This window comes from Lissotriton helveticus, chromosome 7 (assembly GCF_964261635.1).
Source record: "Lissotriton helveticus chromosome 7, aLisHel1.1, whole genome shotgun sequence".
Taxonomy (NCBI): domain Eukaryota; kingdom Metazoa; phylum Chordata; class Amphibia; order Caudata; family Salamandridae; genus Lissotriton; species Lissotriton helveticus.
The window spans coordinates 280,466,497-280,494,400 of NC_136068.1; the positions used below are offsets into that span (position 1 = coordinate 280,466,497).

At 42.2% G+C, this 27,904-nt stretch overlaps 1 protein-coding gene across 1 annotated transcript in view; it reads right to left on the reverse strand.

The window, feature by feature from the left end:
• LOC144768421 (protein-glutamine gamma-glutamyltransferase E-like) overlaps positions 1 to 27,097 on the reverse strand; it is a 251,930-nt gene extending 224,833 nt beyond the window's left edge. The window contains exon 1 of the mRNA XM_078652064.1: positions 27,040 to 27,097. Coding sequence (XP_078508190.1) covers positions 27,040 to 27,055 — 16 coding nt within the window. The 5' untranslated portion in view covers positions 27,056 to 27,097. The remainder of the gene's footprint in view (positions 1 to 27,039) is intronic.
• Positions 27,098 to 27,904: the final 807 nt, after the last annotated feature.

Here is a 27,904-nt window from a genome sequence, read left to right on the forward strand (position 1 = left end):
CCCCCGGTAAGTACATTGGTGGCACGGCGGCCCACAGCTCCAGCAACATACTCATATTTTTCCACCACCGATTTGAAAAATGCACAGGTCTCTCTTATTAATGGCCAGCACCGACATACACTTTTAGTCACACCTCCCTCCACAAGTTCTAGAATTGCGAACTTTAGAGCTGGGTAGCTATGTTCGAATCTCGGCATCAGCTCAACATCCTGTGATTCCAGGAAATCGCGTTGTCTCCCCGTACCTACCACAAATGAATGTCTTCTTCTGTATTGTAAATTGTGCTAATGCCATGTTGTCGAGTTCGCGCTATATAATATTGCAAGGAAAAAAAAATAGGGAAATTCGAGTTCACACACTACTGAACGCGCACTCTTAAGTGCATCAGCAGTGCACTGTGAATCGGAGCGTTTCACCGGCCTGTCACAGATAAGAAATGCTATCAAAATGGAATCCTACAAAACAATATACTACTGGCCGGCAGCAATTCATACCCGGACAACGTCGGGACGGGCTGGTAGTGATGGTATAAAAATAGACTAGAATTAGGGAACAAAATAATGAAAACTGCTGAAAAAGGAGTCATTTTTTCTGTCATTGACCCCTTCAGGTGGCCTCCTGTTCCCCCACAACCCACCTCCCATATTACGAAGTCTGCCCACGTGCTGTGGTAGATGACCACAGCCTCATTAGAAGACATTTTTCTCTCATCCTGGACAGACCTAGCCTCTAACAATGGACATTAAACGTTTCTAGTCTCTCTTCACCCTTGTATTTTACATTCCAGCTCTCCTTTCTGACAGAGGACAACCTGCTTCCAAAAATCTCACTCTTGTTTCAGCATGAAACATACTTTATCCAGCATCTTCTCTCACAAGACATCTGTTCCTAAATCTCCTTGGTTTCTATTCGAATACCTTTTCATTGTGCCAATATTGACATGAAAAAAATCAAAACTATTTGCATAGCACTCTGGTACCCTAACAATGTGTTCTGGCAGCAGCAGGATTGTGAATAAGCATAAGGATTAGGCCTTCAGGAATGTCAAGGCTTTCAATTGTTTGCTGAAGGCCAACTCCTTGATAATAAAGCACTGGTGGAGAATTCCAGTGCTTAGCAGCCATTGACTCAAAAGAGATGCCCCTTCAGTGATCTAGGTAAACTATAGACAGCTGTAGCAAGTTTAATTGGTTGAGCAAAGGATTTGGGGTAGACAACCGAGATATAGAGGTTCTAGCTTTAAATAGAAATGGTGGCTAAACTGATTTGAAAATAGCCCATTTAGTCTCTAGCAGCCAACAAAGGGTAGTCAGATGCTTTGAGATAGACAAAAAGAAGTGGAAAACCTACAATCATCAGCGGAACCATTTTTAACTCCTTCACTGCGGCGGCTATTCTGCCGCAGTGCTAAGGGGGCGGGGCGGTCGCGCGGCGGCCGAATGCTGGTGACGGAACCGCTCCGTCACCAGCCGCGGTTGAGCTGTGCTGATGACGGAGGGGTTCCGTCATGGCCCCGCCCGCTCAATAGAACGCCCAGCGCAGGCGCGGAATCCGCGCCGCGCAGTCGCGGCGTCAAGGCCATGATGGAACCGCTCCGTCATCAGCACAGCGCCACCGCAGCTGATGACGGAGTGGTTCCGTCATCAGCGTGCAAGGGGTTAAATCAAATGTGAACATTGGATCAAGTAGGTATGATGGTATGTGTGCAGGAATTGCAGTAGTATTCTGGATATTATTATTGACTGAATTACTGATTCACTGCAAATAGCAGGAAGCATATGACCCACTCGCAAAGAGCTCTTAGGAGTAAAAAAAGGGATTGAGGAGAAGAGAGTAGAGTCAAAGATGACATCCATATAATGAGTGTTGGTAATTAGAGGTAAACTTGTTTGGGAGGACACCACGCTGATAACCACATCATGGGTGGGCCACTAAAAACAAGAACCTATTTCTATTAAGCTTAATAGGTTGAGCGGCGGTGTGACTTTTGACCATCAAATGGCTACCCGATTGCGGAGCTCAAGCCCGTTAGCAAGAAATGCTGAAGTATCCTGTGGTCTATGCGCTTATCATGCTTTGGTGGTGGAGATCTCCTTAAGATAAAGTATAAGGGAAAAGTAAACAAAAATATATTACTTGCAAAAGAATTGAAAAAAATATGTTTCTGTTAATATAAATTAATGTTATTTATTTATTTGAAATGTAGAACAAACTAAAAAAGTTACCTCATTAGTAAATTATTTGGGATTTTGAAGGTTATTATTTTGAATAAACAAAATTTAAATTAACATTAGTTATCAGAAGTTTAAATTATTATAAAATCCCACCTAACCTGACAGAAATTATTTTATCATGTACTAGTAATTAATAAAAGGTATGTTTACAAGTAATTCAAATGATTTTCATTATATTGTAATCAAAATGAATGTTGCAATATTTTAAAAAAATAAACAGAGGTTATAAAAAGGGTTAAAAAGTAACATTTAATTGACTTAATGTATCATTTTAACTATTTGAAACATTTAATTTAATGTACGATTGTTACCTAAGGGGTTTTATTTTACATCCATACCTCCAGTATTTTCTATCAGATGACATCTGTAGTACCAGTGGTTGGCCATGTGTGGTACTGGACTTACTGCAGCTCTGAGATGGAGTGTGTTTACAACTATTTTAGGTCCCTTATGGCTGCTTTTACTTTAGAAGTGCAGTTTTGAAGAGGGATGAGCTTATTCTTTAATAGGTAGGTGCAATTCCCTCTTTAAACCCCTCCTTACTCCTCCTTACAATGTTCCCATTTAGTAATAAATATTCCTCTTGTTCCTGCTACCTCCCATCCCTCCCACATTTACTACTAAATATGTGTATATGTATGAGGATCTCCAAATGAAATGAAATGAAAATAGTATTTGTAGAGTGCGATAGCTACCCTGAGGCGTCCCAGCGCTGTAGACAAAATGTGTGCAAGGAAAAGGCAGAGTGAGGAGAATTCATTGAAAAGGAAGGTTTTTAAAAGTTTGTGGACAGACAGCAGGTTGGACTCCGCTCGCAGCGGGAGGAGAAGAGAGTTCCACAACTTGGCTGAACTATAGGAAAAGGAGCGGCCGCCACATCTAGCTCTCATGACTTTCCGGACGAGGGCGAGATGGGCTGTAGCTGATCGGAGCTGTCGGGGAGGCTGATAGGGGGAGATTAGTGAATGGCAGATGTCCGGGCCAGTTTTCCAAAGGGTTCTGTGAGCGATGCACAGGGCCTTGAACTTTATTCGTTCCTTGACTGGGAGACAGTGGAGGTTTTTCAGTGCAGGTTTGGTAGATAGTCAGTGGGGAATTTGAAGAAGGGTTTCGGGTGGCACATTTCTGAATGATCTGAAGCTTGTGAACAGTGGATTGAGGAGCCCCCAGGTATAAAGCATTCCCGTAGTCTAAGCGGGACCTGATGAGGCCCTGGACCATAATTTGTCTAGCCTGAAATGGGAGCAGGGGAAGGATTTTGCGTAACAGTCTGAGCAAGCCATAGCAGAAGGCGGATATCATTACTACTTGATGGTTGAAATTGCGTGATTGGTCCAGCCAGATGCCCAGACTTTTTATTTTGCTTTTTGGGGGGGGGTCCGAGACAGGCAGGCCATAGTAACATGGTATTGAACGCAGGAGTGTGTCTCAGGAGCATCAGCTCAGTTTTTTCTCTGTTCAGTTTTAAGCAGAAACAGGTCATCCAATTAGCCACCTCCTCGAGGCAGCCGCTTAGATTAGATGATGCGGCGTTTGGCTGGTTGAGAGCTACCACTAGCTGAGTGTCATCGGCATAGGTGATAATTTTTATGCCAAAGGGACAGACGATCTCAGCTAGGGGGCTCAAATATACATTGAATAGAGTGGGGCTCAAGGAGGAGGCCTGGGGAACGCCACATCTGAGCGGGAGGCTGGAGGAAACAGAGTCGGCCTCAAAGACCTGTAAGGAGTGATCTACTAAGAAGGACTTAAGCCAAGTGATGGCTTTTCCTGAGACACCTAAGTTAGTGAGTTGGTGAAGCAATATATTGTGGTTTACAGTGTCAAACGTGCACTTAGATCTAAAAGAATAATCACCGCGTTACCTCCCTAGTCAAGAATTCGTCTGGCCTCTTCCGTTACTGCGAGGAGGGCGGTCTCTGTGCCGAGCTTCGGACGGAGCCCTGTTTGGGAAAGATCGAGTAGATGGTTGGTCTCCTGAAATTCAACCAGTGTCGTGTTAATGTGCTTCTCCAAGATCTTACTCAGCCAGGGTAACAGGGAGATTGGCCTATAGTTTCTGGGATTATTTTGTCGAGAGTGGGCTTCTTTAAGATTGCCCTGACCATATCATGCTTCCATGAAGGGGAAACAGTGCCTGATAAGATGGCAGCATTAAGCAGATCCAAGACGATGGGAAGAATGTTATCTATAGCCGGCAGCAAGGCTCGCGGAGGTGCTGGGTCCGAGGGGAACCGTATTTTACCTTGTACATGAGGGAGGTTAGCGTACTAGGGTCAAGAGGGGGGAAGGAGTCCAGGTTAGCTGCTGGTCCTGGTCCAGACCTTGTGGGGGACACCAGGGCCAGGACACACTGGGAGAGGGGGAAGGAGGTATAGATATTTTGAATTTTGTGTAGGAAAAATTCTGCCAACTTGTTACAACATGTTTTGATGTCTTTTGTATTAGGAGGTTTCTGGGGAAGTTTAAGCAAAGTTTTAGAGATACATTAGATCTCCTTAGGGGCACAGGCAGCGGCTTTAATTTTTTCTTTATAGAATGTTGCTTGGGATACTTTGATTTCAAACTTGTATGTTTTTATTGCTTCCCTATACATGGTTTTACTGAGTGGGGAGTACTCGGTTCGCCATTTCTCCTCCAACTTCTTACAGCTGCGTTTCATTTCCCGACGTTTATGGGTGTACCAGGGAGAGGATGGGCTGCTGCGTTTGGCATGCGAACATTGCAGAGGGAGCACTGCGTCTAGGGAGCTGTATATCCACCTATTGTATTCATCATTTGCTTTGATGGGGTCAGGGTTGGTAGGAGGTCTGGAGGCTTCAAGGCCTGGGAGCCAGAGTTCCAGAGGGAGTTTGGACCAATTACGTTCTTTACGGGTGTTTGGGATGGAGGGAGAGAGCAGATTAAGGATAGCCCAGGAAAGGGGGATGAGAAAGTGGTCTGTCCAAGGGAGGGGGCGGGGAGTTCCAGCTGAGAGTTGTAAGCAGTTGCTGAAGACCGGGATGAGTACATGGCCTTTAGCATGAGTAGCTTCTAAAATTAACTGTTTGAGTTGTAAGGCCGCCAGGTTCACGGTTAGTTCCCTAGCACTATGGTCAGAGGCATTATCCAGGTGAATATTAAGATCACCTAGTACTGAAAAATTAGCTGGGATGGAGGGTAGGTTAGCTGTGATAGTTGGGAGAGCGTTAAGAAACTGCCCTAGGGCATCGGGTGGCTGGTAAATGAGAATCTCAGAAAAGGTGTTAGTAGGGGAAACATCGATTGCGAAGGTTAAGACTTTCGCAGTCTGGAACTGGGTTAGAGGAACAGCGGCAGTTAAGACACTCCTTAAGAATGATCGCTAGGTGTCCGCCTTTACCTATCTTTCGGTCCTCATGGTGGATATGGTATTCCTGCTGTAGGGCTAGGATGATATCTGGTTCAGAGTCTGTATTAAGCCAGGTCTCTGTTCAAAAGAGAACATCAGGTTTAAATTCTTCTAAAAGCAGGGCAATTTCGGTAGAGTGCTTGGGAAGTGACCTACAGTTTAGAAGATGAGTGCTTCACTGGATGTTTTTAAGGAAGGGGCCAGATGAAAACATGTTTGTTTGATAGTGGAACCCGCAGTGAGGACAAGCGTGTGCCTGTCAGCTACATTCCACGAGTGTTGACAGGTAATGGTTGGCTTTACATTAAGATTGTGAAGGGCCAGGGCGCTATAGCTCCTAATTTTGTGATGAAAAAGGGTAAGGGTTGTGGCCCCTGGTCCCGTTCGGTCGCGGACGTGTGCAGATGGGCTTGCCTTTGGTGCGACTTCAGCACGCCCACTGCGAGCGTCCGCTGCGCGCAGCTTGTGGCATCCTGGTTAAGTAAGAAGTCAGATGCTGGTCAGCTGATTAGCCTGGGTATGCCGGAAGGTGGACCGAGGAAAAGCACACTATCAGCGGTAAGTGTTCAGCAGTCAAACAGTATGCATGCAGTCAGGCACAATTAGACGTTATAAATGTTTTTAAACAATGTACTCGATCGAAAAGCAAATGGAGGAGCCCTTTGCCAGGCACTCCTGAACTGGTGGTGAGGCTATTCCTATGAGCAGCAGTGCTGTTAAAGATAAAAAAAGGACGTTCCCTAGAAAGTGAGGTTAAAAAACAGGAGTGCAACTAAGGAGCCCTTTACCAGGCGCTCCGGATCTAAAATACGGCTGTTTCCCTTACCACAGCGCGCGTCTCCCATAGAAAAGATAAGGGAGGTGGAGGTGGAAATTTACACTCATAGGTTTGTTATGCATTTTAGTAGTAAGTAAGTAGTACTGCTGTAAAACTACTTTATGTGCTACATAATTAAATTTGTGAATCAGGCACATAATTATTATGTTACCACTGAAGAAGTGGGATCAAATAGGACTGGGAACATGGTAAGTATATAATAATATATAATTGGTAAAACATTGACACCACGGCTAATAATATTGGTCTTTTTTTAATGATATTTAAGTGGACGAGACAGGAACCAGTTAACAACAAAGTATATTTATCCACAACATTATAGTAGAAAGATTTGTGCTGACGGAGGGGTCAGACATTCAAAAGTAACTAAGACAATGCTTTGTAAGCCTTGTGCAGCCCTGTAATGAGTGCTTTGGAAGCCTTTTTTTTTTTTAAATAACATTTATTTATTGAATTTGTGGTGTAAATAATGAGGTGATAGGATAGCAACATGTATGAGTATAACTCGACAGGTTACATAACAGTGCTTTGGAAGCCTTGTGAATAGTGTTGAGGGTATCAGCTTGGTTAAATGAAAATGTCAAACTGACAGCCCCAATGTCAGGAAATTATCAGGGGTAGATGAACTTACCATACTAAGGGGTGCAGGTCTGCAAGCTGTTCTTGGATAAGGCGATAAGCTAACGTAGAGCCAAAGGTGCTGGCAGTGGGCACAGCCAGGTTGTAGATGGCATGGACAGCTTTACCTTTAGCTTTACATTTAGCACTCCGTCAACCCGCTGCCAGTGGAGCAGCACTTTAAAAATACATCAATCATGCCATCTTGGTACACGGCGGGGTGAGCCCTGCCAAGGAATCCGTACACCACTGCAAGGAGCTTGTTAGTATGAAATGAGGGAGGGCAAAAAAATACCAAAGCGGAAGCCAAACCCAGTGCTTAATTAAAAAAAAAAAAAAAAGTAAGTGCCAGGCTTCTCGTCAGGGTGTAAATGCAGCTTTGACCACACATTGCCCCTGCTATGCTGCCAACGATAGTACAACACAACCACTAACCATTAGACTCTTACAAGTCTATTTCGACTAGTCCTGGCCCACAATTCTATAACAAAGGCTTGGGCAGCAGGTAACAGTAATTTTTGATGTGCATTGAATTAATAACTACCTATGGTTGTGATTATCTCTAAATTAGCCAGACAGTGCCACTTTGTGGCACACTGTCACAAGCACGGTGCCAGTCCTGAACATCAGAAACCACGGGCTCAAATTAAGCACTGGTCCAACCACTCATGCAGTGAGGGGAAGCTCCCCTGCACCTCGATGTTACAGGGAAACAAAATCAAGATAAATGAGATTTGAGAACATGCACAAAAAAGAAGTGTAACTAAACATTCAACTCACTGACAGGCTTAAATTAAAAACGAAATAATTCAAATACATAGAAGGACATAAGGGGCAAGGTACCCACGATACAAAGCAGTCAATAGTATTGCTAAATTAAATTAAAAGTGTGCTTAGTGCCAGAGTTAGGGACTGCCTACTCATAAAACCTGAAATGTTAAGCAGGTGTTCTTCCTCACAGACTTCCAGCCCCCCACAATGAGTTATGACTTTCAAAGCCTTAAGTTCCCCTCAATCAGTCGCCTTACTATTCACTAACAATAGCCTTCCAGATCAATTTCTGCAGAGCCCACCAGCGATGCTGCCACCCAGGAGCTGCACTTGGTTTGCCATGATGACAAACTTGTCACTTACTACTAATATCCTTAGACTCTTCCAATGTTTAATTGATGTAACTTCAGATGCCAGCCACTCCCCTGAGTCTGAGAGTTCTGAATTTACAAGAGACCACACACTACATTTTAAAAACATTTCTTAAACCTGCTTTCAAATTTGAGCATCTGCTCTCTAAACGACCTTACTGCTAGAGACTTCAATGTCCTTTTCAACATACGAAAACTAAATGTATGTGGTCCATCGAAATCTTTGACCCCCTTCAGTCACATTACCTGAAAATATTTCCTTGACCTCAACACCACCCATGGAAATAACCTGATTTACAAGACCCCAGAATAACCTCTTCGTTCTTCAATAACATTGCTTCTGCCTTCTCAAAAAAGTGCTCCTACGTAATTACGCAATTTGCTGCACAACCCAAACAGTAGATGTTTGGGATTGCCCCAATAATGAAGCATGTCACCTAGGGGCAACCCTTGGTGAGTGAGGGGACTCAAGAAAATAATTTTCTTTTCCCAAGACAGGGGTGTGTTTCACTCATTAAGGGAACCCCCATTCTCCTGGCTACGTTCTTTGATCCGCCACGCACGGATTTTTGTTACACTACATATACTCAGGAGGGTAAATCTAGCCTTAACCTCCTTCTCCCCCTATTTTTGTTTGTGATCTCAGTATCAATCATAACACAATGTCTCTAATTTCCAGTTTGGATCCCCATGACAATACCTATCACATACCTGGCTTAATCTCTCAGCAGAAGCTTTCACTGACTTCTTCAAGTACTCTTAGAAAAGGGAATTATTTCCATTATCATGCAGACCAAAGTTTAGGAGCATCTGATGCTTTCTACCATTATGTTTAACAGGTTGTAGTAGTGTGCCATAACACTTGTCGCTTGCATTTGCCAACAAAACCCTTTACTAGAAGATTGTCTTTAATTAATATTGTGTACTAAAATATTGTTTACAAAAACATCCACCCACTTGAATTAATAGCAGACAATCTATACCAAATGGGCCATATGTTTGCAAAATATATTTAGAACCCAATATGTATTTCAGACAATAGTTCTACATATCATATTCAGACATGTAACCAAGTTGGGTTGACTTTATGTCTCTTCAAGCAAAAATCAAGAGGCTGAGTTTCAATTAAATTGAAGGGGAAGGGAAAGTTGAAATCAGGCAGTGGTCAGAACCTTTTGGTCAGACAGTAATTTCTTAAGGCGAGGCATTTTGATGATTTGTTTCAAGAGGTGTCTGATAACTTCAAGGTGAAAGGAGACTTTAACTGTGAGGGTAGGATCCACTGTAGCATGACCAAGAAGTAGTTCATGGACATGGATGAGCAGGGGTCTACAGGCAGTTTATGTGCTTCAATTTCTTAGCCAACCTGGGAATCACCTCCATGTTTTGTAGACAGAGTGTGGATACTGAGGATTAAAGTTGAAGTGAGAAAAGAGGTTCTTACAGTGTTAATGGCTTTAAAGGGTGTCAAGGTTGGTCAGCTCCCGATACTGAAAATCTTCCATGCTTGGTCAGGATGCCCTTAGTGAGGTATGCCCTTTTGGCTCTCTCAACCTCTTTGTTAGATTGCGTTCCATTTACATGTTGCAAATAATATCTTACAGCAACTGAAAGTCCTCAAGCTGGAATTTTAACAGCATGCCCTGTGGTGTTGCCTCTGCATGACGTTGAGCAACAGGTCTCGGAAGAAGGCCATTGACTTTTTGAGGCATGCGTTTATGGGGGAATATAGCATGCTACTACGCATGCTATGACATCTCATTCTTTTACAACAAGGTTGTTACAATGACCGCGTTTTTAGAACGCAATGCCATTACAATGCAAGTCATTACATCGACTTGCAGTAGATGGCACTCTAACATTAGGAATAGTATAATTTACTATTCCAACTCCAGCCTACGCAACAATAGGGAAGGTGTTGGAATAGTAAGTTATACTATTCCTTATATTAGTGCGCCATCAACTGCAATGCGATGTAATGACTTGCGTTGTAATGGCATTGTATTCTAACAATGCAGTCGTTGTAACAACCGCGTTGTAAATGAACTACGATGCGATGACTGCATTGTAAATGCTATCATCAGCTTGGGGACAGATAACTGTGTAGGATAGCTTGAGAGCAATAGTTTTCCCATACTTCAGAGCACTGGCTAAACAAAGATGCACTGTGCTGCTAACTACCCTACAATGCATAAGTCCAATCTGAAAATATGGGACATACAATATGAGCTGTCTTCACCAATACCAAACTTCTGTAATTTATTTGTTGATTTTGTTTTATCATTTTGCCTCCATAAAAAAGAAGCATGTAGTTTTTTGCCTGAGCTTGTAGGAGTTTTTCTGTTAGTAGGTAAAACCTTCCTCTCATAACAGCACTAATTATGACACAATTTATGTTAAAGCTTCAAATTAGAAAGTGGTCCTCCATTGTGTGAATAGATGTTTGACCAGGTAATATACCGCCTTGTATAGAAGGCATCAAGTGAAAGTTTATATCCTTCGATTGGACTTGTTCTGGCATCTTTTTGTTCGGGCCTAAAGGCAGTATGGCTGTCTGCCATTCCTAAGGAATCAAGAACAAATATTAATACAGAAAATGAATGATAACCATACCTCACTGTGCCTGCCACATAGTTCCGGAGCCGAAGGTGGAGGTGGCCAAAAGTCGCTTTCTGCCAGGCTTTCCATGTCAGAAAGTCCATCATGGAAAGCCTGTCAGAAACCGACATCATAATACAAACGGCAGAAACACCGTCCCTAACGGATTATGTGGCATTTCCGACTGGCTGATGGACTCCTTGAGCCCATTGGAAGCCAGTGGGATTGACCGGCTGGTTTGGACTCCGACTGAAATACGGCAGTTGGACTTCAAACCAAGGATGTAGGCTGGTAAGCCTCAGACGGGCATTTGGGTGCTTACCGACCTAATCAGGCCCCATGTGGCATGACGATCAGCGACATCTCCAGGACCTGTGGAAATCTGTCCAAAATATATTTTGGGTCTCCCTGCATCAAGAAACGTAGCATTTGTGACCTCCTTTCCGGTCATTCATGCCCTTGTGCATATTGAACACAATAACTACCAAAAGTTGACTTTATCTGCCGTCTACCTACTCATTAGGGCCAAAAGAAAGCTTGAACAAACATTGCTAAAGACAGTTCCTTTTTTAATTTTGATGTAGATATTTTTACTTGCAACTTGCAGTATATTTTTATGTGGAATTCAGTGTCTAGCCAGCTTGATAGTCCCATCGTATGAAAAACACACTAAGGGGAAATGGTTAGATGTCTAGTGGACTAGTGCATAATATTAAAGTATGCATATGAACATTGTAGCTTTAGATACTGAGTATTTGTAGCTACAACTACATCCTCCTTCACTACTGATGTTCTTGCTACAAAAGTGAAATTCAACGCACTGATTTGAGGTTTTTCTTTCTTCCATTAGTAAAACAATTGAATAACTTTCTCTTGATTTCTTCCCCTGCCATTTCCGTCTTCTCTTTATATGTGCTCATTTCTTTGTGTAGACAGTTACCTGACACTCTGCTGAGTATTAGGACTGGGCAGGATAAAAGAGGATACACGAGATGGCGAGATACGTGTGTGGAACAGTATAGCAAGTGACATGAAGTAGTGGAAGAAGGGTTACAGAGAGAAAATATGTGAAATGATATGTGTGGTAGGGAGAGAAGTTAAGTAAATAAAGAAAGGTGAGTGTTGTGGTTAATGTTACTGTCCCTTTAATGGAACACCACCAGCCTTGTCTTCTTGACATCACTATGAGAATGTTATGTTTTCTACTAAGTGTCAGTTGCTGTAGACTGCTGTTGATGGTTGTACTAATAAAGCTCCTTCTACAAAGTATCCTGATTTTGAGCTTTTATCACTGGCGACGAGGGTCAAGGCTTGATTGGGGACAAGCGCCTACAACCATCAACTCCCCTACCTTTGGATTTCGTTTTGGACTTTGAACATTGAATTTTTTCAAATTTTCGTTTTTTGGAACATTGGATCGTACTTTGGACATTGGATCTCTTCACATATTGGATTTGCTTTGGTCAAATTGGATTGATATTTATTTGTCATTTCATGGTCATCTCCAAGCGATTTGAGAGAGAGAGTCATCAATTTAGCTCATGAAGGGCATTTAGGCAGGAACCTTACGAAGGCTCGCATCAGAGAGAGGTACTGGTGGCCCAGTATGGATAGTATGGTGGAGTCAGTTGTCAAGGATTGTCATTTGTGTGCTGTCAATGACAAATCACGAACCACTACTCAATCTCCCCTGTCACCAATTGAAGTTCCTGTTGCCGTGTGGACTAAAGTGGGTCTGGACATTGCAGGTCCGTTTGAGCTCATGCCTGCACATGAGAGATTTGTTGTTTTACTTGTTGATTTTACATCCAAATGGGTTGTTTCCAAATGTATGAGTGTTGTAAATTCTAGAACAGTAATTGAATTTTTGAAAGAAGTTTTTATGTCAGAGGGCATTCCTAAATTCCTGCTCACTGATAATGGGGTGCAATTCACCTCCAGGGAGATGGATGAATTCTTGAAAAATCTTGGTGTCATTCATCAGAAAACAGCCCTATACTCTCCACAAGCTAATGGTCTCACGGAGAGAATGAATAGAGTTGTGAAGAGTTGTGCACAAAGAGCTTTGGAATCCAAAGTTTCTTTTAGCAGTGTCTTGAGGGAAACTTGGTGGGCACACCGCACGACTCCAAATGCTGTAATGCAAAGATCACCTTTCGAAGCTTTGAGGGGTAGGTTGGCATGTTCAAAACTCAATCCTACCTGGCTTCCTGAGAAGGGTCGTGATGACACTGTTGAAAGTGAAGTGAGAAGGAGGGAAGCGTTGAGAAATTATCAGCAAAAGTATAAGCAACGCTATGACGTTAAGATGCATGTCAAACTTAGGAAGTGGAATGTTGGTGATTCTGTGCTGGTGAAAAAACCTAAGTGTGGTCTTAAAGGTACTTCAAACTTCACTGGGCCTTTCACCATTATTTCCATCAGGAAGAATGTTGTCACCTTAGACAATGGATGTACTTGGAATATGTCCAAATTGGCCAAGTGCGATGCTGCCAAGTTCCATTCCACCGGCAGTTTCAATTCTTCTTGCACTCCTAGTGTTTCTCCTTCTCCTAGTTTTCAAAGAAATGTATCCAGGAGGGCTTCACACCTTCCTCGCAGATTCGATGATTATATAATGTCTTAAGTATTGTTTACTTTAAATCCTTTTAAATTTATTGATTGGTTGGGGGATGTGTTGTGGTTAATGTTACTGTCCCTTTAATGGAACACCACCAGCCTTGTCTTCTTGACATCACTATGAGAATGTTATGTTTTCTACTAAGTGTCAGTTGCTGTAGACTGCTGTTGATGGTTGTACTAATAAAGCTCCTTCTACAAAGTATCCTGATTTTGAGCTTTTATCAGTGAGGTAGCCGAAATGGGCTGTGGAAGGAAAAGTGGAAGCTGAGACACATACTTGAAATAGAGAAAGAGAGGTGAGGTTTATACAGAGGTGGTGAGTTGTGAGATTGAAAAAGAGGAAAAGATGATGAGGGAGAGAGATCTATAAAGAACGAGGTTGAGAGAGATAATTGTGGTGTAGGGGTGAATGACAGAGAGAACAAGATAGGTTTAGAGTGACAAAGATATAGATGATAGAGAAAAAAGGGAGCCATAAAGAAATAGAAGTATCCAGAAAGAAGTTCGATATTCATTGAGGGAAAGGAATGGAAACTGAGGAAAAAAAGAGAACAAGGAGGTGGAGAGGTGAGTGAAGTAGTGACCGAATGGTGAGATAAATTGAGAGGTTAGTTAGTCAGTGAGAAAGCAGGGGATTTACAGGCACATGCATCAACCATGTTTGCGAGGGCAAATGGTGCAAGTCTCAAAAATCGTCATTTGCGCCAGCAAAAAGGCCATTTGCGATGCATCAGGGTTCAAGGCACTCGCAATTTGAGAATTCAGAATTAATTGTGATTTCTCAACTTTCTTTTGCATTTGCGATTCCTTAAATGCAATGCAAGATCCACTTTAGAATAGCGATTTCGCTACTAGTGGGGCGCAAATTACCATCAAGTTGAACTTGATGGTAATTTTCAAAAACTTTGAAAAATTCACTAAAGTGCATTTTACAAAGTTGTAGGTTATACACACAGGCCCTTGGGGCATGTGTGTGTGCAACATGTGTGCACAGAGCAATTTCAGGGGTGCAACACGGTGTCCTTTTGACAGCCTTGCACCCTTGAAATTGCATGCGCAATTTGCGAGTACCTATTGGTACTTTCAAATTGCGCATGCAATCTCCCATTCATTCCCATGGGCCGGGAGGTCCTTAGGAATGAATGGGAAGGCATTCCTTAATTGCGACTCGCAATTTGCGAGTCACAATTAAGGAATGTCTGGGAATCGCTAATTTTACAGTGATTCCTACATGTATAGGCTTTTGCAATTCCTTAATTGCGATTCCTTTATAATCACAATTAAGGAATCGTAAAAGCCTACATTGATGCATGTACCTGATAGAGAGGTAAGACAGTGCGGGAGCTGTCAGGTAACTAGATAGAGCTAGAGAGGTATGGGGGAGTGGTGTAGTAGAGAAAGGGCTGAAAGAGAATATAGAGAGGTAAGGTAGTAGAGATTTGACGAGAGAGAGATGAGGCAAGGATAGAGAAGATGGTTTAGAAGGTGGAGTCGAGATACAGGGAGGTCAAATGGAACAACTGTACTGAGATACAGAGAGAAATGATATACAGGCTTCAGGTAGAGAGTCACAGATATAGATATATCCACAGAGAGTAATAGAATGAGGCAGAGAGAGATGAAGTCAAGAGAGGTATATTAAGACAGATGTGAGGGAGATAAAGATGAGATAGAGCGATCTGAAATAGAGAGGGATCATGAAGGTACATGGAGAAATAGAGTTAGAGGTTAGGAGAGATGACTAAAGGTAGAGGGGAGGTGAAGTATGGAGAGAGAAATGACAGAAAGAGTATTCTTTAATTTAAATAAGACCAACTGCCAGAGTATGCAAGAGTTTAGGCTGGGCAAGTCAAGCATGCACACTAAGGGGCAGGTTTATATTTAGCGCAACACAGGACAAAGTTGCTGCACTGAGGTTTGCAAGAGGTGAAAGCAGAGCAGCGCCATATTTATTATTATTGATGCTGCTGATGCTCATTACCCTTAACTAGCGCTTAAACTTTGCACCATGGTGCCAAGGTGTGTGCTTTCTAGCATTGGAGTGTACCTGAAGCATACCTTTCCAATCCATAATCCTATGCCAAGACAAATTCTTAAACATTCCATACTTTTCAATGTGTTATACAAAGCAGCCCGCTTGCAATGTTATGCCTACTTCAAGGAGGCATTATTTTTTTTACACAAAGGCCAGTCTGGCTATTTTAGTAGCTTGCATTTAGCATCAGAAACTATAAATGCTTGCTTTAATTTGCCCAAGTTACACTCAAGTAATAAAGTGGCACAAAGCGCTATTACCGCTCTGCTGAGATCAGTGCACTATTACAGCTGTGGATTGTAAAAAACTCTTGCAAGCATTTACAGCACTTTGCTTCAGTTTGCATTTCTTTGCTCTGGTGCATACTCTTAGTAAATGGGCCCCTAAATTTCTGTTATACATGCTTGGCTATGGTGACTCTTGGAAGGAGCGGGCTCTGGGCAATGGCCCACTTTGCCTTAATACGTTTCTGAAGGATATGAGTCCACCTCTCGAGATAGCTTGTTTTATGAAAATTCAGCGTTCTAGCTGTTCGCTACACCGCAGTCTCAGGTTGTGAGTAAATGGCTGAAATGATTGGGCTCAGGAAATAGACTGATCACTTGAATTCAGTGAAGACTCATGAGGATCAGACAAGAACCTTCCACCTTGAGCCACCTTCGGTTTCTGCACTCTAGTTCCTGGCAACAGAGAACATGACTACTCATTCACCCCATTCACTCTGGACCCTTCACAACCTCACAGGGCCCCTCTCTTCTTAGGAGAGTCGTTCTTCCAGGGCAACAGTCTTTCACTGGCAAACTCTAGTAAATGCACTTCGCTTGTGGTGGGCATCTTAAAATTGGAAGGGTAATGTACAGATAATGTCAGAGAGTTTTCCGCCATTTCCAGTTGAGGGGACAGCATCTTAGAGATGGCTTAGACCCCATATTGTACTCCACACAGATATTCAGCCATGTATATCCACAAGCAACCTGGTTGAGAACAATCCCTTAAACACTTGGGGCCAGATGTAGGTAGGGCAATACCGGTCGGAAACGCCCGAAAATACCGATTTTCGGCCGTTTCCGACCGGTATTTTGACATTGACATGTAGGGGTGTTTAAAACATACATATTCGGTAATTTTACCGAATCGGTAATTTTACCGAATAAGTAAAATTACAGAACCTGTAAAGTTACCGAATTTGTGAATTTTACCGTTTCGGTAAATTTAGTGAGCGGTAAAATTACCGAATATGTATTTTCAAATGTAGGTAGCACTGTTAACAGTGCTACAGGGCTTTTAGGATTCGGTATTTACCATGTAATACTATTACATGGTAATTAACGAATGCCTGTGTACATGCACATCTGTGCATGTACACCGGTGCCATGTGGCACACAGACATGCCCTAAGGGCATGTATGTGTGTCACATGGCACACAAGCCTGAAACAGGGGTGCAACAGGGTGTCAAAGTGACACCCTGTTCCCCCTGTCAATTCGGTAATTTTACCGATTCGGTAATTACCGAATCGGTATTTGCTATTGATTCCTATGGGCTTCAAGGCCCATAGGAATCAATGGCAAATACCGATTCGGTATTTACCGAATCGGTAAATACCGAATCCTACCGAATCGGTAAAAATTACCGATTTTTTATCTACATCTAATTTACCGATTCATAAATACCGAATCAGTAAAATTCAGTATTTATGAATCAGTAAATTAGATTTACCTACATCTGGCCCTAAATGCAGTTATTCTGAGTCATTCTTTTGTGTTTAATGTACAGGAACTACTACTCAGAGTGTTGTGGCAGTACATAGAGGCAAGGTGGCACTGGCAGAGGCTGCAGATAATAGTACAACATGAGGGTTTCTGCTTGATTATTTAGCTGCATGCACACTAAGGGGCAGATTACGATGCGGCCTGTAAAAGCTCCGACCAAGTGTTGCATCGTAATGCTCTGTCGGTTTACTTTCCAACTGCCTAATTAAGATATAGGAGGTTGGAAAGTAAACTGGTGGGTCTATCCATCTGGCTTCTGTCTGACATTTATTGATTTTTCTTTATTATACTGTATTAGTTTTATGAACATGTTTAGTTTCTTTATTCCTCAATGTCTCCTTTGAATAATTTGTTCTTGCCCGATGGTCCCTTAGCGATCCTCCATAATAGAAATCATTCAATGACAAATATTTCTAAGGGTAAAAAAAGGGTACCTTATGCTCTCATTCATTTACTTTTAATACTATTCCTGGGAAATAGTTTTGCAGGGGATTGGCAATGATTTAAGTCTTAGCCACAGTTTGACAGAAGAATTTCCTACACATTTTCCTGGCATTTTAGTCACGAGAAATTCCTGGATAATCCATTCTGTTACCCTTGTTTAGAGATGTTTCGAAACAAAATATTGTGATGACCAGTTAAGTGCTGTAAAATGCACCATTTGGCTAAATCGTTCCAAAGAACTGGGGAACCTCTAACTACTCCATTAGAAATGTCCCTGGCAATATTCATTCTCAGCTAGGTGCTCTAAAATGTAATTATTTGGGATTGTCTTTTGTTCAAATAACCTGGAAGAGAGGTAAAAATTAGGGGTGGGCATAAAAACCAGATTTCTGTGTAGTGTGATCATGCAGAAACACACACACATTCTGCGAGATTATGTAGAATTATGCAAGAAGAGACATTTGAATTTACTATGATTTTCTTCCTCCAAAACTGCCCCCGGGTGCTCAAAATGGACATGAGGATGCAGTTTGCAATAAATGCAACAGAACAAGAATAGCAGTGCGGGCAGCTGCTTGCACTCGCTAATGTACATGTGGGGTAGGACTTCAACCCAATTTACTCCTAGGATTAAGTGCTAATTTCTCAGTGCAGAATGTGCCCTTGCATCCAAAATGGATGTGAGGATACACTTTGTGCCAATAAAATAGAACTAAATGCACCAAACATAAACAGCAGTGCGAGCAGCCACCTGTGCTCTCTCAATGTGCTCTTGCAGTAGCAGTACGATTTATTCCCCCCCAAATTACTCTTAATTTCTCAAGCGGGAATAATTCAGTTATTTTGTGTAAACCTACGTCAAAGAGTAGTGTGGAATTACTGAAATTATAGTGATGTAATTTAAATTTCGCCCAGGCCTAGTACAAATCCCATGTTAGGAGTATGTCAAAATTTACAGACTCCTAAAATGGGATTCCAAAAGGTTACTGATTCACAGTTTGAAAGGAGCGTATTTTGGGTATCTGTTCCAAATTATGTAGTACTTTATGTATCAGTGGTTTACAATTTGAATCCATATTTTGCAAATATCTAATAGTACATGGTTGTTGGACCTGGCCCGCTCTGCGGGGTCACCCCCAAACGTTTTACCTTTACTCTCCACTTTTTTGCTGGATACATTTTTGTTGTTCTTAGGCCTCTGTGGAGTTTACAGCTACTAACCAGTGCTAAAGTACTTGTGCTCACTCCGCTAAACCTGATTTTATGTGCTTACACATGATTGTCTTATTTAATTTACCTATAAGTCCCTCGTAGAGTGGTATACCAAATACACAGGCCCTGTAAATTAAATGCTACTAGTGGGCCTCCAATACTTATTGTGGAACCCACTTAAGTAGCGCTGAATGCAGTCTTAAACTGCCAATTGGACTTGGCATTATAACCCCCATTGCCATTGTTTAAAATCCCCTTTCATTGCAAGTATGTCACCCTACAGTATGCCCTAGGTAGCCCATAGGGAAGGGTGCATTGTGATAAAAGTTAGACATGTGCTTTTAAGTTTAAGTTATATATGTCCTTGTGGTGAAAAAATCCTAACTTCACTTTTCACTACTGTGAGGCCTACCTGTTCCATAGATCACAGAGGGTTGCTTTATTACATTTAATAGGTGCTGTTTTTTTATTGGGACCAGTTAGCAAGGTCATGTTTGTTACCTAATAAATTGTAATGAAAGATCTTCTTTAATGGTAAAGTTGGATTTTTAATTACAATTTCGAAAACACCACTTTTAAAAAGTTTGCATTGTCATACCCTTTTATGCCTGTAGGCTATCTTGGGTTACATGACGGGTGTAACTGTCAGTTGGACTTTGCAAATTCCTCCCAGTCTGTCACAAGTGAGGGATTAGGTGTGCCTGAATGGGTCATCTTCTGGCAGCATGGGGAGGGGCATTGCACAGCCCCACTTGCAACTAAATAGGCTGTGCTCTGCCGTCATCACAAAAATTAATTATTACCTCCACATTGTCACTGCAGCGAGCTTGGAGCCAGTAAAGGGGAGTCAGGAAATTTCATGCACTTCAAAGAAGCTTCTCCCACCTTCCAGTGGATGGGCACCATGTTAAAAAATAGGACTTTCAGATACACTCTTAAGTTAACTCCTGGACCTCAGGAAGGACTCTGAGAGTACTGCCTGCTGCTGTGACCTGCTGTGCACTATACAAGACTGCTTTGCTGTTCCTGGTAGCAGTGACGGCTTGAATAGGTAACGCTCTGGGACAGCGAGGCAGGACAGGGTGGGGGGCAGTAGGGTTTGACATACAACAGGAAAGATTGAAGTAAACAAATAAAAATATAAAACCCCTTACGTTGTGCTCCCCACATCGCTGAGTTGGTGATGTGGCGAACGCAAGGTGAGTGGTTTTATTTATTTATTTACTTTAATCTTTCCTGACATATGTCAAACTCTACTACACTCCACCCTGCCCTGCCCTGCCTCACTGCCACGCAGCATTACCTGTGTGAGCTGCCACTGCCTGGAAGTACTGCTTTGCTACCTGGAGTCTCCCTTGAACCTTCGGAGTCCAGCCCTGCTGTTAAGCCCTGCATAATCTTCTAAACCCAGGACTCCCAGAGTGATTCCAAGGGCTGGTTTGCTCGTCTCCTGTTCAGAGCCACTGGGAAACAAAAGGATCCCACCACCTTCAACCCGCACCTGGGCCTAGCTTGAGTGAGTCCTGACCACCCATTCTCACCCACCACAAGTGGTATCCCACCAGTCCTGGACCCTTGGTTGTCATGCTAAAAGTGCCCAGTTGTGAGGACTTAAAAAGTATTTTTGCCCAAAAACTACTCTGATAACCAGGAGGAGACCGGGACCAACCTGCTCACCTACCCACCTGAGATGCATCGCTGATCAGATTGGCTTTACAGATTCTTCCACTACTTTTTACTCCACAACAGCAAATCCTTTAAAGCTATCTTTCACATTAGGAGTATCCGAGCTCTGGAACTGTCTTCGGCTACAGGCCTTTCTCTCATAAAAACAACTAAGTCTGAACTCAGAAATCTTCACCATAGCTTTGACCCAAGGCTCCACTGTGATAACTTGCCCTCCCCAGACAATTCCTGCAGCCTTGCCCCACTGAACTTTACCTTCTCAGAACACTTTTTCTCAAAATGTATTTTAAATGCAATGGTAAGAGCAGACAAGGCCCAATCTACTTGTAACCAAACCACCTTCATCGCGGTTGGACATATTTTTCAACTGTGACCCGGTCTTGTGTGACTGGCTGTCTGGGGTTGGCGCTTTGAGTGTTTAGGCTCTAGTTTTCACTAGAAACTTTAAAAACTCATAACTCCAGTTCTACTAATAGGATTTCTATATTTTTCGCATCAAATAATCGATTAAAAATATACTCAATATTTTTTATATTAGTATGGTGTTTTTCTTGTGTTGTATTCTCACTTTATCACTGTTGGTGTGCTGCATACTGTATACATTTCCTTTAAGTTACGCCAGACTGCTTTAAATGCCAAAATACCCAGAATTAAGCACAGATTAATTTAGTGACTGTTTGTGGTTCACCCTGCAAACGACTGTGGCTGTTGCTTTATCAAGGCTCACATCCCAGTCAACCAGCAACGCAAGTTCTCGCAGTTGGCCATTTCGCAAAATATGTTTCTGATCACAAAAGATTGCTTGCAAATTACAACCACCTTTTGCGGCCAGGGTCTTAGCATATACGGCCCATTATTTTTAACATCAGAACTTTCCTGGATTATTCATGTAAAATAAAAAAATACTGGAATTCATGGATTCATGAATTCATGAATCCATTATTTTAAACATCAGTACTTTCCTGGATTATTCATGTAAAATAAAACAAATACTGGAATTCATGAATTCATGAATTTATGGATTCCAGATGTACACAGCTTGAAACAGTAAAATTGCATGTCAACATTGATTGAGTTAAAGTGGATTGTGTTTGGCATTCATTGGCTCTCTTCCTATCACAAATAAAAGCCTTTTCACATTTGAAATCCTATTTAAGTGAATTAGAGTGTTAGGCTCAGGGAGATAAAGGCAACCCCCTTGATGTGCGCTCTGACTGAGCTCCCATAAGGCTCACCCCATAGGAAAGAACCATTAAAAGAGTTCAGTATTATTCTATGGGAAATGCAAATAAATACGACAAGATTAATGTCCCATATGCTAATCTTGGACCATTGAACCCTCTGTAGCTGTGAGTGAACAGTGTATGGTATAAGCTAATGCTTCATTCCGCTGAAACTGTTAACCAGACTAAACAATCTTCTGGCTTTCTCAGTCCTCTAGAAGAGAGCTTATTTTCTGCAAGTTAATGAGCAATGCTACTTTGAAGTTAGGCCATCTAATTGTTAGGCCTGGCTCCTCAGCTTGAGAATCTTTTTTTAGGTGCCACAGTGTATGCCCACAATTCTAACCTCATGTCAACATGAATAGTTCAGCTCTAGCTGGGGCTATGGATGCATTCCAGGTAGCCGTCTCTGTCTGAGTACATTCTCCATCCTCAAACCATAAGATAGAAGTTCCAAAGGGGCAAACACGCTTCCCTAGCAGGTCCTGGCACCACTTTAGCCCTGTATGGGTGCAGGAGACTGGTGCCACCATGTCCTAGAGAAATATGTTTGAGCAGGCAGCCAGGTATATTTCAGTGCAGCAGCAGAGAAATATGCTTCCCTGTTGGTTCTTAAGGTGGGTTATCTAGGGGTGGTTGAATTGTTAAACCAGTCGTTGGTAGTAAAATCTTTGAAAATGCAAGAGAATCCCACTCCCAGTTTTGCAGAAGGTGATCTAGTTTCTGTTCTGGGTGTCGTGTTTTGGTAACCTAACTGTTACAAAATTGCCTGCACTCAAATTCAAATGCCCGATTCCTGTCTCACTTTAGGGTTGCCACATTTCCTAGAGGAAAATACTGGCCGGTTGTTGACATTTTAAGATTCAGCAAAGGCCTGGATATGATACTTAAACAGAACCTTATATACAATCATTTGTAATCATGTTTATCAGCAGCTTTCTGTCTTTGTTTAATTTAATTATTAGTCAAGAATCATGAAGGCAGCTCTAGAACACATTTTAAAATGTATTCACTGTTTAAATGATGTAGGTCTAAGGGGAACAAATACCTGCTGTGATATCAAAATACTTGTCATACTGGCAAAAACACGTCATCCACGTGACAACCCTACTTGAGCATAGCTCTCTACCATCTCCCATTTTTATTCACAGCACTACATAGGAACAGAGTTGGGCTAGATTACAGGGCAAGCTGGCAGTGCCAGAAGGGCTGGTGTGAGAGATCACTGTAGAGGCCGGTTTTGGATGTTTGTCAGCCTTTTTTATGGTCAGGTGGGCTGGTTGTTACTTTTGATTTCTCTGATATTACCGCAAACTTTGCCTGCAGCTAGAAAAAATGTATGCAGTCTACTACTATACCTTGCCAACACTGATACAATATCTCCTTACCAGTTCAAAACTGGACCTATTTGCAAATCGAACCACATTTTTAGCAATCTGATTCGCTAATGGGGGCCACTCGTATTTTGATGCCCGGACCTATTTGCTGTCCCTGTCTGACCCTGCAAAGGGTCTCTCCTGTTCTGTGCTCACACTTAACACACTGCCTTGTGTAGAAGAAGGATCAACTGGATCTCCTGGATCCGTTCTACAGCAAATCTAGTCAAACACAGATGTCTTTAGCTCCCTAGAGTTTCTCAACTTCTATTTTGTATAGAGCCAAAAGAAGTTCGAAAACTTTTCGGGTTCAGTCTGCAAACTTTTTTGACGTTGCAGACTTTTGCCCTTTGCTAAGATTCATGATTTACCTTAATTTTCTCATATACAAAGTTTTTTTTAAACTTAGCGAGAACATTTTCATTCGGGTAACAATCTACCAGGTCAAAACGACCAGCAAAACTGAAGTGGTTTTATCATTTCTTATTGGTAAAATGTACGCAGTCATTTTGTCTACATGGTTACATTAATTTTCTCTCTGCATATTGGCTTTGCGCTGTGGTATGTCCGACATACATTTTTGTGTGTTGCATAAGCACTGCTAGTGCTCCCGTCCTGTGCCTGCAGCAGCCTCAGCTGGGTCCAAGCCCGGACTGACTGTCAGCCGGCATTTCCCTGGTAAGCTGGAGCCTTTGGAGGCTATATTTAAGGGGGAGGGGACACTGCAGGTGCTTATTTCACTATCTACAGTTCCCCCAGCCAATTACTGCTGACAGGGGATGGGGGCGGGGGGGGGGGGGGGGGGAGGGGGAGAAAGAGAGAGAGAGAGCTAGCTAGCTGGTTGGAACTTTTTTGCCTTGGCTGCTATCCATGCCACAGACAGGCAGGCCGCCATAATGGGGCAAGGTCAGTTTACTAACGTCCTTGAGGAGTTGGTCCTCTTCTGTCCCGCACCCCCTCCAGTCCTCACTGCCTCATTGTAGGAGCCACCAATGAAAAGGGCGCAGCGTTACGCAGCCACTAAAAGTGGCCCTGCGGGGCCCCCATTCGAAAATACCACGTAAACTGGAAAATCCAGGCCTGATTCCTCTTTTAATTCTTTATTTCACCCAGTATTTCCCCCGGAAACTGCACCTTCCCTTAGCAGGTGGAATCTGCCAGTGAAAAATCAGGAACTGAAGTTACTGGGGAACTTGTGATTACTAGGGGGCATTGGTTCCTGCTATTGGCCCCAGTTGAATTAAAAGGGCACGCATAATGTGGCCTTAGGGTAATATATTCTTAACTCGTATAACATTGTTTTACATTTGACTATGTGCATTTGGGATCTCACCCGTCAGACATGGTACAACAGCTCATTAAAGCAGGTTCATTCATGTCAAGAGTAACAAATGCCATCCACACTACACAGAGCCCGCACTCACAGGACAAATCAGATAGAAACTTTAAAGCCATTTTGCACTTAAAGTCATACTTACAGAATGGAAGACCTTTCAAAATCCATCTTACCACACCTGGTGGGCTTGGGTTTCATTTCTCCGTGGGGCTTATACGTCACTCTTAGGGAACCATTATGTTCCACTAATCTCTAGTAGGGTTTGGCAGTCCTTTGATAATTACATGGTACAAGGCTCTCAGGGCACACTGACCCTTTCCAATATTGGCTGTAAGGAATCATGCTTGAGTCATGTGACAAAGCAATACCAAAGGGGATGATGGACGGAGTGTTGAACAATGCAAGCACTCACCCCCAGTCAACTGATCTGGTTTAATCCATCATCATTCTTTAGCTCAATCCGCCACCCGAGTTCAGACATGGCCATATGCAGATCAGTCTGACCCTGTGCCTCATGGGAACAGTCCAATCCAAACTGCCAAAGCCATGTCTTCCCTGGACCGGAAACAAGCATCCTGGGACAGGTTTCTGGCTAATCAGTCGTCATCAGCCAGGCTAGCTTGAATCCAGTGGCAAAGTGAGCAAGGGACCCACGTCTGGGCATACCCTGCCAATTTAGGGCGAACAAAGCAATACCAAAGGGGATGATGGACGGAGTGTTGAACAATGCAAGCACTCAACCTCAGTCATCTGATCTGGGTGTAATCCATCATCATTCTTTAGCTTACTCCGCCACCCCAGTTCAGACATGGCAATATGCAGATCATTCTGACCCTGTGCCTCATGGGAACAGTCCAACCCGAACTGCCATGTGACAGGCATCCTGGCCTATTCCTCAACACTCTTCCTTCCCCTTCCCCCCCTTTTTTTTCTATGTACCATAGGCGATACAAATACTGTCAATTTACTTGGTACTGCTCTACACTATACTTAGTCTTACTGGTAATACGGCTATTTTTTTTGCTCTTAAATCACATTTTTTCTAATTCGTAATATTGCGGACACTTCCCTCTGCGCTGTCCTCGCTCATCTGTCTAACTTCTCTGACTCTGCTGTACCAATTTGCTCAGTGTAATAAACTGTGGGGTAGATGTATCAAGATTCCATTTTGCGATTTCTAAATAGCAATTTTTAAGGAATCGCTATTTAGAAATCGCAAAATGGAATGTATGTTGAAAATCGCTATTTTTTAGCGATTTCTTAATCTTCCTTATTTGCGAATTCGCAATTAAGGAATAATTTCCCATGCATTCCTATGGGCCAGGAGGCCCATTGGAATGATTGTGAAATATTTCTTAATTTGCGAATCGCAATTTGCGAATTCGCAAATTGAGAATAATTTCAAGGGTGCAGGGGTGTCTCAAAGACACCCTGCTGCACCCCTGAAATTTACATGTGTGTGCATATGGCGCACATACATGCCCTATGGGCATGTATGTGCGTCACATGCCACCTTCACAAATGCCAAATAGGGCATTTTTAAATGAAATCGCAAATTACCACCAACTACAAATTGGTGGTAATTTGCGATTTCTTAACCCGAATTCGCAATTTCTAAATCCCACATACATCGCATTTAAGGAATCGCAAAATTTGCGATTCCTTAAATGCTTAAGCAAAATAAGGAATCCCAAATTTTTGAGATTCCTTATTTTGCGATTTTTTGATACATTTCAAAAAATGCAAAAAAGCCTTTTGCGATTCGCAAAGGGCGAAATTCGCAGAATTTCGGTCTTTGTGAATCACAAAAGGCTTGATACATCTACCCCTGTATTTTTATGTGCATATTGTATTGCCTGGATTTTGCTTGTATCTCATGTATTCCTGTATTTTTTATCCTTTTTCAATTTTAACTATAAAAAATACTTGAACTAAAAAATAGGCATTTTGAAAGTCACCACAAATTCGAAAACACACTGCTATGTCATACGCATGCAGGCACAACATGTCAGTAAGGAAACATAGTAGCATAGTTCCTGTACAATAAATTTCGCTTAGTTGTGAGGACACGCCCTTCAGCAGCTGGACTGCTGTTCAGGCAGGGCATCGACACACATGTGGCTAGCATGTGGTAGTAAATGCATTCAAGGTGCGAAACCTAAAAAGGCAAGTTGTCATCTTTAGCAAAGCTTCTGGGTCACTTTCGACAAGGTAACCGTTTTATTTGATACTGTCATGAAATACCTCCTTGTATTTCTAGTTTAAAACCATGTTTGGTGATATTATTTCGGTTTATTTACATCATTATCAATTCAAAAAGGAATTGCAGAAAACATTGCATTTCTGTATAACATTATTTGCAGAGTCATCAATGGTCCTCATTAGAAATTAATAATTTGCCTGCTGACAGAATATATGTTTCCTATTAATTACATGTGACATTGAATAGTGCAGAAGTGTATACGATACATTTATCCCAAGAGAGCCATTAAACAAAGTAAACTTAGGTTCTGCAATATAAACTTCTTCCTTACCTCCTTTGCTTGCCATGGTTGCTTTGCACTCTTTGCTGTCAACTTCACTGACTGTGTTTGCGACTGCGGGGCTGCAAGTGAAGCAGATTTTAGTGGAGTGGCTTATATCACCACAGCCGGGCACTTCCTCTAATTTAATCAAGCACATGCAAATGAGCGGGGTGGGGGGGGCGTTGATGGCTTATTCTATATCCTGTCCAGTTTCTTTTTTCTGAGATCTCTACAGAAACACGCTCAAATATGAATACACTCATGTGCAAAATTGGTCTCTTACCGAATTTTATTTAAAATAAAAAAGGCGTGGTACAGTACATCGAGCAAAATGATCGTCCAAAGAACATTAAAAAAATAACCGCACACATTCTATTAAAAATATTTGTGAAATAAATATTTGTATAGTAAATAACCAGTAATTAACGAGTGATGCTATTGTCTAACACTTGCTATTCATTCATTAGAGTACCTGTGGGATTCCAGTTCTTGGCTTGTATTGTACACACATGTCAGCGGCGACTCGAGGGCTTTAGTGAATGAACCTATTGAATGAACTGAGGTTCACTATCGAGTGTCCTACCTTCTAAAAAAAGGGCAAAATCTGGTTGTTTTTTATATGTAAAGGAAGGTCTCATTATGTGCAAACTGAAACTGACACTAGGCTCTGATTATGAGTCAGTCTGACCAGGAAGATGCCCTCATGGAAATCTACACTGCTTGATCACAGCTAGGGCTCCCAGTTTTATGGTATTTATTTTTTCGACATTTCTGTCTGTATTTCTGTTTGGTTATTTTTCCACATTTATTTAACTGATAAATTTATACTCACATTTGAATGTCCAAAAGGTTTCAGCTGTATACAGTGCAATAG